The sequence below is a fragment of the Calidris pugnax genome, unplaced genomic scaffold, assembly GCF_001431845.1.
Source record: "Calidris pugnax isolate Ruff unplaced genomic scaffold, ASM143184v1 scaffold310, whole genome shotgun sequence".
Classification (NCBI taxonomy): Eukaryota; Metazoa; Chordata; class Aves; order Charadriiformes; family Scolopacidae; genus Calidris; species Calidris pugnax.
This window is the reverse complement of record NW_015091031.1, coordinates 178,597-187,719: the sequence shown is the minus strand read 5'-3', so window position 1 is coordinate 187,719 and position 9,123 is coordinate 178,597. Positions and strand designations below refer to the sequence as shown.

The following is a 9,123-nucleotide window of genomic DNA, read 5'->3' as shown; positions in this document are numbered from 1 at the left end:
TGTTACACACAAATATATAATAGTGTATATTTTATATAACGGTAATATCGATATTATATGTCATATATAATATAAATATTTATATCATGCTTTATATATTATATTATTTATAATATATAAAGACAATATAAAGATATAAATATATAAAGATATATAAAATATACAACACTATTATATATAATTTATCTATTATATAATAAAATGTTTAGTATGACTAAGGATACCATAAATATCGAACAAATAAATATATATATATAGACTATTATATATAATGCTATAGATAAATGCGTATAACTTTATCTATATCTACCATTCCCTATAATATTTTATATAAATATAATATATCATATCAACAATATTAGAGATATAAATGTAGGCTCATATATAATATTATAGATAGATACATGTAGTATTATATATAATTTATCTACCACTCCAATAAGATTTTATATAAATATAATATGATATACTATCATATGAATTAAAGTATAAATGTAGAATATTATATATAATGTTATAGATAACATAAAACATTATATATAATTATATCTACCACTCCATATAAGATTTTATATAAATATAATATTATATACTATCATATGAATTAAAGTACAATTGTAGAATGTTATATATAATGTTATAGATAAATAAAACATTATATATAACTATATCTACCACTCCGTATAATATTTTATATGGATATAGAATCACAGAATCTTGTGATATAATATTATATTATATATAATATCATATGAATAAAAGTATAAATGTAGAATATTATATATAATGTTATAGGTAACATAAAACATTATCTATAATTATATCTACCATTCCATACAATATTTTATATAAAGATAATATGATATCATATAAACAAATTTCAAGTGTAAATGTAGACTATTCTATATAATGTTATAGATACATATAACATTATATATGATTATCTCTACCCTTCTATATAATATTTTACATAAATACAGTGTATTATATAATACAAATAATAGAAATAACGTATAAATGTAGACTATTCTATATAATGTTATAAATATCAATCATAGAATCTTGATCATAGAATTATCAATATACAATGTTATATATAATGTTATATATAATATATAATATTATATATATATCATATATATATTATTATGTATAATTATATTTCATATAAATAGATAAATTTAATAGCAATTAACAAGAGGGGGTAAGTAGGTGTTTTAATTAAGCCACGTAGAAGCTGCTGATGGGTTTTCTGGACGCTTGTTGGGTGACCCCAAGGTGGCCACCACCATCCTTGGTGCTGTCACTGGTGGGACAGGAGGGGTGACATGGGATGAGCCCCTTTTCCCAGCATCCCCCTGGGTTTTGGGGGCGTTTGCTGGGAATCGGTGACTGGAGCCAGATGCCGGTGAAGGCTCAACATCTTGGATGAAACCAAGAGGTTCCCTGTGGAAGATGAGGGACCTCAACCAGGAGCTCCAGCGATGGTGGGGCTGGGACCTGGACTGGGGGGGTGGAGACACCCCAAGAAGTGGCTTTAACGGAATCCATTAATTAAGGTCACTCTTAAAAATCTTCATCAACAACGTAGGTGGTGGCATCAAGGTTGGACTAGATGGTCTTCAAAGGTCCTTTCCAACCCAAACCCTTCTGAGATGCTATGGATGGGCTTTGAGCAGCTTGATCTCGTTGAAGATGTTCCTGCTCATGGCAGGGGTTGGACTAGATGGTCTTCAAAGGTCTTGCCCAACCCAAACTGTTCCATGATTCAATGACCCCAGCATGTGGAAAAGGATGGACGCCAGGTTTGGGGGTCACCTGGTCCTGGACATCCCCTGAGACTCCTCCTTCAGGGTGGCTTCAGCCCCCCCCAAACATCTATTACACCCCAAAACCCTTTGAAGACATCAGGGATGGAGGGAAAAGATGATCCCAATTCCCCAAGTTTGGTTTTAACCAAAAATTGCCTGTTGAGTGGCCGGGACAACGAGGAGCTTCTGGCCACCAACTCCTCCAGGAACCCTTTTTTCCCCTCTTTTGTACCAATTTTATATAGAAAAAGCACATTTTAATCTCCTGGACCATTCTCACCAGCGTGATGGGTTCAGGATGCTCCAGGATGCCTAGTTCTGGTGGCACAAAAGCCACACCAACAGCAGGACCAGTGGCTGGAATTGTGGCGTCAAAGCTACCAAAGAAGAGAAGGTCCTTGATGATGGATTTTTTTTTGTTCAATTTGCCTATTTTTTAGGCTTTTGGAAGAATTTATGGGCCTGACAGCATCTTCTGGGGTTGTCCAGAAGGTACCACTAGGTCTCCAGGGTTCTTGGATGTGTAGCATCTCCCTTGGGATGGGCCCATTGTCAGCTCGGGGGTGCCCCAAGGGTTGAGGGGGCCCATCTCCTTGTTGAAGAACATCAGGAGGAGAAGATGGATGGTGCGGAGAGGGACGAGGGCAGAAGTGGTGGTATCAGGAGAGGATGGATGATGTTGAGAGGGACAAAGGTGGAAGTGGTGGCATCAGGAGAGGATGGATGTTGTGGAGAGGGACGAAGGTGGAAGTGGTGGCATCAGAAGGAGAGGATGGATGGTGTAGAGGGGTGACAAATGAACCCCAAGAGGCAGAGGAAGGAGCTGAGGTGGCTCCAAGGCTCCACGGTAGGTGGCTTCTCCAAGGTCTGAGGCTCTTGGGGAGCAGGTTGAGTTATGGGGTCACCTCCTACAAGGTCTGAGGGGGTGGACACACCTAGTCCTCCTCAAACCCACCCCAGAAGTGGTGATGGAGCAGCACCGGTGCTGCCCCGCACCCAGGGGGGGACCCTGACATCTTCCTGGAGCCGGGATGAGCTTCACCCCCCTTGGAAGGGGACAGACCCCCCCTGTGACCTCCTCCTGTCCCCCAGACCTGACCCCCCACCGCTCTCTGTTTTCTCTTCCAGGGGTGGCAATTAGCACTTACGCCAAGTACTGCTACAACAAGCTGCAGAAGGCAGCTCTGACGGGAGCCAAGAAGGTATGGTCCAACCATTGGCCATGGGGGGAAATGACAGTGGTGGCCAGGACCACCCAAGGGGCTGCTGGGGTTTGGGGATGGAGTCTGGAGGAGGAGGAGGAGGGATGAAGCTGGAGAGCACTTGGAACAGCATGGGGGGTGGTGCCAGACTGGTGGTGAGGATGCTCCAGCATCTCCAATGGGGTTTGCCCATCACTGCGTCCCACCTGGGGACCTTCTGGGCACCTTCTGGGGACCCCACTGCGTCCCACCTGGGGACCTTCTGGGCACCTTTCGGGGACCTTCTGGGCACCTTCTGGGGACCTTCTGGAGTCCACCAGGTTCTTCCCAAACCTACCCATCACCAAGGGATTAAATAAATGATCCTGGGAGCAAAAGCTTGAGGTTGAGAAGGATCCTCCAGCAGCTCCCATCTCCCCAGCTTTTGGGGTGGGGGTGGCTGCCCTGCTGGACCCCCAGCTCCTCCAAGGTCACCAAGCCAGATCCATCCCCAGGGGCTATCGCTGCTGTCAGGGTGGCAGCTGATTAAGGGTTAATTTAAAGCTTGGGGTGATCTTCATGGTCCCACCACCACCATGGCTACCTCAGTTTCCTCCTCTTCCTTTTGTGGGGCCAGAGAGGAGATGGTGGGACTCCTTGGTCCACAGCAGCTCCTCCTGGTGACATTTGCCAAGACGAGGCCTGGCAGTGGGAGGGGACACATCGGTCTTCTGCATCCTACCACACACATGTCCACTGCATCCACCTCCTCTTCCACGTCCCACCACGCACACGTCCACTGTGTCCATCTCCTCTTCTCCATCCCACCACACATGTCCACTGCATCCATCCCGTCTGCGTCCCACCATGACCACGCACATCTCCTGCGTGGTGGGAAGAACAGCAATGTCCTCCTGTGACTGAACCACCAGCCCAGCAGGGTCCGGTGCTGGTGTCCCCACTTCAAGCAGGGGTAGATAAACCAACCACGGTGCTGGTGGTTTCCAGAACCATCCCAGATCCATGGCTTATCCTCCTCCCTACATGACTCATTGGTGTAGATGCTCCAGCATGGCCATGGCCCCATGGCAAGAGCGTGGAGGTCCTACCAAGCACCACGGGGAGAGTCCCTGGGGCTGGATTCACCTTCGAATCAAGATGGTGGGTGGAGGCACCATCCCACCAGCTGCGTTTTGATGCTGAGCTTCTGGCGCTGGAGACCTTGACCAAGTTGACTGGACTTCATCCATGTCTCCATCTACGTCCCCATCACACAATGGTCTTGGGCTGTGGACACATCCCAACCAGCCTTGGAGCTGGCCATGGGGAGCTGTGGGGACACCGGTGGCAGCTCCTGATGGTGCCGATGGCCTTTCTTGTCTCTTCTTCAGGGCTTGAAGAAGCCAAACATCGAGGAGATCCGCCACGCCAAGAACGCCGTCTTCAACCCTTCCATGTTCGGCAGCTCCTTGCAGGACATCATCAACATGCAGAAGGAGCGATACCCCGACCGGCAGCTGCCCTGGGTGCAGACCCGCCTCTCCGAGGAGGTCCTGGCCCTCAATGGGGACCAAACCGAGGGCATCTTCAGGTAAAGCTACCTACATCTGTGAGAAGAACCCCCCAGGATGGTGGCAGTTCAGAACTTCTTGTGGTGGAAACCATGAGTCAACTCTTTACGCGGCAGCTGTCCCCTTCCCTGTGTCCTCATGGATGCTTTTCTCCTCCCATGGGGCAGAGAGCAGCCCCCCAACTTCTCCTTGCTCCAAGGCCATGGGGTTTTCTCCATGGCAAGGTCATGACCATGCTCTGATGCCCACCAGGGTCCTTGGGGTCTGCACGCAGCCCCACATTGCAGCAGGATGTCACATCCCTATGGGGCAGCCACCAGGTCCCCACATGGCTCCATCCCCAGCTCATGTCCTCCCTTGGCTCTCCTTGAGCCCCACATGCACCCGGGGGACCCCCAAAGCCCAGGGGGGCTGTAAGCCAGGTGGGTCCCCATCTCCTGCTTGGTGACCAACATCTCTTCCCCCTACAGAGTCCCCGGTGACATCGACGAGGTCAACGCTCTCAAGCTTCAGGTGGACCAGTGGAAGATCCCCACCGGCTTGGAGGACCCCCACGTTCCCGGTAGGACCTCTGAAGGTGTTGTGTGGGGTACAGAATCAGGTCCTTCACCCCCCCAACTCCCCCCAGGTCTCACATCTCCCCATCTTCTCCAGCCTCCTTGCTGAAGCTCTGGTACCGGGAGCTGGAGGAACCACTGATCCCTCACGAGTTCTACGAGCAGTGCATCACCCACTACGAGAACCCCGAGGCGGCCATCGCTGTGGTCCACTCTTTGCCCAGGATCAACAAAATGGTGCTGTGCTACCTCATCCGCTTCCTCCAGGTACGGAGAGGACCTCCCCTCCATGTCCCCTATGGGGCCACCTTCCAGCTTGGTCGCTTCTCTTGAGGTGACTTTGGACTGTGCTACCTCATCCGCTTCCTCCAGGTACAGAGAGGACCACCCCTCCGTGTCCCATGTGAGGCCACCTTCCAGCTTGGTTGCTTCTCTTGAGGTGGCTTTGGGTTCCCTCAAAATGATGTAGGGTTCCCCCAAGATGATGTAGGGCTCCCCATGTGGTGACCTCCATGGGGCCCTCTCCTAGCCTGGTCACCTTGTTGGAGGTGGTTTTGGGTTCCCTCAAGATGATGTAGGGTTCCCCATGTGGTGACCTCCATGGGCCCCTCTCCTAGCCTGGTCACCTTGTTGGAGGTGGTTTTGGGTTCCCTCAAGATGATGTAGGGTTCCCCATGTGGTGACCTCCATGGGCCCCTCTCCTAGCCTGGTCACCTTGTTGGAGGTGGTTTTGGGTTCCCTCAAGATGATGTAGGGTTCCCCATGTGGTGACCTCCATGGGCCCCTCTCCTAGCCTGGTCACCTTGTTGGAGGTGGTTTTGGGTTCCCTCAAGTTGATGTGGGGTTCCCTGCGTGGTGACCCTCCATGGGGCCCTCTCCTAGCCTGGTCACCTTGCTGGAGGTGGTTTTGGGTTCCCTCAAGTTGATATGGGGTTCCCCATGTGGTGACCCTCCATGGGGCCCTCTCCTAGCCTGGTCACCTTGCTGGAGGGGGTTTTGGGTTCCCTCAAGATGATGTAGGGTTCCCCATGTGGTGACCTCCATGGGCCCCTCTCCTAGCCTGGTCACCTTGCTGGAGGGGGTTTTGGGTTCCCTCAAGATGATGTAGGGTTCCCCATGTGGTGACCTCCATGGGCCCCTCTCCTAGCCTGGTCACCTTGCTGGAGGGGGTTTTGGGTTCCCTCAAGATGATGTAGGGTTCCCCATGTGGTGACCTCCATGGGCCCCTCTCCTAGCCTGGTCACCTTGCTGGAGGGGGTTTTGGGTTCCCTCAAGATGATGTAGGGTTCCCCATGTGGTGACCTCCATGGGCCCCTCTCCTAGCCTGGTCACCTTGCTGGAGGGGGTTTTGGGTTCCCTCAAGATGATGTAGGGTTCCCCATGTGGTGACCTCCATGGGCCCCTCTCCTAGCCTGGTCACCTTGCTGGAGGGGGTTTTGGGTTCCCTCAAGATGATGTAGGGTTCCCCATGTGGTGACCTCCATGGGGTTCCCTGCGTGGTGACCTTTCATCTCATCAGAGAACCGAGAGGTCTCCATGTGGTTCCCTCCACCCATCTCCTACCTTCCCCACCTCCAGGTCTTCGTGCAGCCGGCCAACGTGGCCGTCACCAAGATGGACGTCAATAACCTGGCCATGGTGATGGCCCCCAACTGCCTGCGCTGCCAGTCGGACGACCCGCGGATCATCTTCGAGAACACCCGCAAGGAGATGTCCTTCATCCGGGTGCTCATCCAGCACCTCGACACCAGCTTCATGGAGGGCGTCCTATAGCAGCCGCCAACGAGTGTCCCCCTCCCCAACACCGTTGACCCCCCCTCTTCTCCCACCCAACTCGGCCGAGGAGCACAAAGCCGGACCCCGCAGAAGGAGGGTGCTGGGTGGCTGGTGTCCCCCCACCCTGTGACACCGCAGCACCCTGTCCCCACCTGCCCGTCCTCCGGTGGGACATAGGACAATTCTCTATGCCCCATCCCGACCCACCGGCCATCTCACTGCCCACCTCTTCGCTGGCCGGTGGGGTTGGCCACTTTGGGGGTCTTCAAGGGTGGCGGAGAAGCCACGGAGAAGGCGAGGACCATCCTGGGTGGCATTTCCAGCCCGGGTGGCCATGGGTGCCAGCGGGGACCTGGGGAGCAGGTGACAACGTGGGGGACAGGGGAGGCTGGGCGTGGATGGGGGGGGAAGTCAAACGGGTCCCACCACATCTCCGTTGGGGTTGGGTCTCTGGCTGAGAGGAGAGCTGGGGGGCAGCCGTGGGGCAGGGAACACCTCGGGAGCTGGGAGAAGCCACCAAGCTGAGCACCTGGAGAACATGGCACATCGGGGACCAGAGTGACAATGTCCCAGTGCCAGGAGAGTCCTAGCCCTCAGGGAAGGAGACCATGGGTGCAACCAGGGTGCATCTCAAAGTGGAGCTGGGTGCACCCAGGGGTGGGTGCTGGGGGTCCCTTTGGGAGGTGCCGTGTCCCATTGAGGCCAGTTGTCCATCCTGGGGTGCTGGAGGAGCTAGAGGTCACTGCCCGTGCACATCATGGTGCCCATCCTTGGCAGCACCCATCTTGCCACACGTTGACACCACCGGGCCCCAAAGGACCTGTCTCAGCACCCATCATCCCTACTTGGTGCTGCTGGACCCACTGCAGGACACATCTTCTACTCCTGGTCCTGCCCAACCCATCTTGGCAACTGTAATATCTCCTTGGTCCTCCTGGACCCGTCTTGGTGCCCATCATCTCTTGCTTGGCCCAGCTGGACCCATCTTGGCACCCATCATCACCCTGGTTCTCCCGCACCCATCTTGGAGCCCATCATCTCCTGGTCCTGCCCAGCCCATCTTGGTGCCCATCATCTCTTGCTTGGCCCAGCTGGACCCATTTTGGCACCCATCATCTCTTCCTGGTCTCCTGCACTCCCCTTGGTGCCCACCATCTCCTCCTGGTCCTGCCCAACCCATCTTGGCACCCATCATCTCCTGGTCTTGCCAACTCATCTTGGCACCCATCCTCTTTTCCTGGTCCTGCCCAACTCATCTTGGTGCCCATCATCTCTTGCTTGGCTCAGCTGGACCCATCTTGGCACCCATCACGTTCTCCTGCACCTACCTTGGTGTCCACCATCTCCTTCTGCTCCTGCCCAACCCATCTTGGTGCCCATCATCTCTTGCTTGGCCCAGCTGGACTCATCTTGGCACCCATCATCACCCTCGTTCTCCTACACCCATCATCTCCTCCTGGTCTCCTGCACTCACTTTGGTGCCCACCATCTCCTCCTGGTCTTGCCCAACCCATCTTGAGATGCCCATCATCTCTTGCTTGGCCCAGCTGGACCCATCTTGGCACCCATCATCACCTTGGTCTCCTGCACTCACCTTGGTGCCCACCATCTCTTCCTGCTCCTGCCCAACCCATCTTGGTTTCCACCATCTCCTCCTGGTCTTGCCCTACTCATCTTGGTGCCCATCATCTCTTGGTCCTGCCCTACTCATCTTGGTGCCCATCATCTCTTGCTTGGCCCAGCTGGACCCATCTTGGCACCCATCATCACCCTGGTTCTCCTGCACCCATCTTGGAGCCCATCATCTTCTGGTCCTGCCCAACTCATCTTGGTTTCCACCATCTCCTCCTGGTTCTCCTGCACCCATCTTGGAGCCCATCATCTTCTGGTCCTGCCCAACTCATCTTGGTGCCCATCATCTCTTGGTCTTGCCCAACCCATCTTGGTGCCCATCATCTCTTGCTTGGCCCAGCTGGACCCATCTTGGCACCCATCACGTTCTCCTGCACCCACCTTGGCACCCACCATCTCCTGCTCCTCCTGGACCCACCTGGGCACCCTCATGGTCCCACCACGCCCCCATCACTGGACCCAAAGGGCCCCCACCACCCCCCCAAAGCAGGAGGTGCCCCCCAAGCCCCTCTCATGGCCACCCCCAAAGTGCCTTCGGCTCCCCCCCAGGGCAAAGCGGGACCACGGGGCAGGGGGGGGACACCCGAGGGGCACC

At 52.8% G+C, this 9,123-nt stretch overlaps 2 protein-coding genes across 2 annotated transcripts in view; both read left to right on the top strand.

The window, feature by feature from the left end:
- The window catches only part of ARHGAP39 (Rho GTPase activating protein 39), a 70,214-nt gene extending 63,290 nt beyond the window's left edge, over positions 1-6,924 (top strand). Inside the window, exons 7-11 of the mRNA XM_014956108.1 lie at positions 2,940-3,013; positions 4,384-4,583; positions 5,034-5,125; positions 5,218-5,387; positions 6,699-6,924. Of these exons, the coding sequence (XP_014811594.1) occupies positions 2,940-3,013; positions 4,384-4,583; positions 5,034-5,125; positions 5,218-5,387; positions 6,699-6,893 (731 nt within the window). The 3' untranslated portion in view covers positions 6,894-6,924. The remainder of the gene's footprint in view (positions 1-2,939; positions 3,014-4,383; positions 4,584-5,033; positions 5,126-5,217; positions 5,388-6,698) is intronic.
- Positions 6,925-7,475: 551 nt separating this feature from the next.
- The window catches only part of LOC106896274 (helicase SRCAP-like), a 3,371-nt gene continuing 1,723 nt past the window's right edge, over positions 7,476-9,123 (top strand). Inside the window, exons 1-2 of the mRNA XM_014956107.1 lie at positions 7,476-8,302; positions 8,876-9,083. Coding sequence (XP_014811593.1) covers positions 7,505-8,302; positions 8,876-9,083 — 1,006 coding nt within the window. The 5' untranslated portion in view covers positions 7,476-7,504. The remainder of the gene's footprint in view (positions 8,303-8,875; positions 9,084-9,123) is intronic.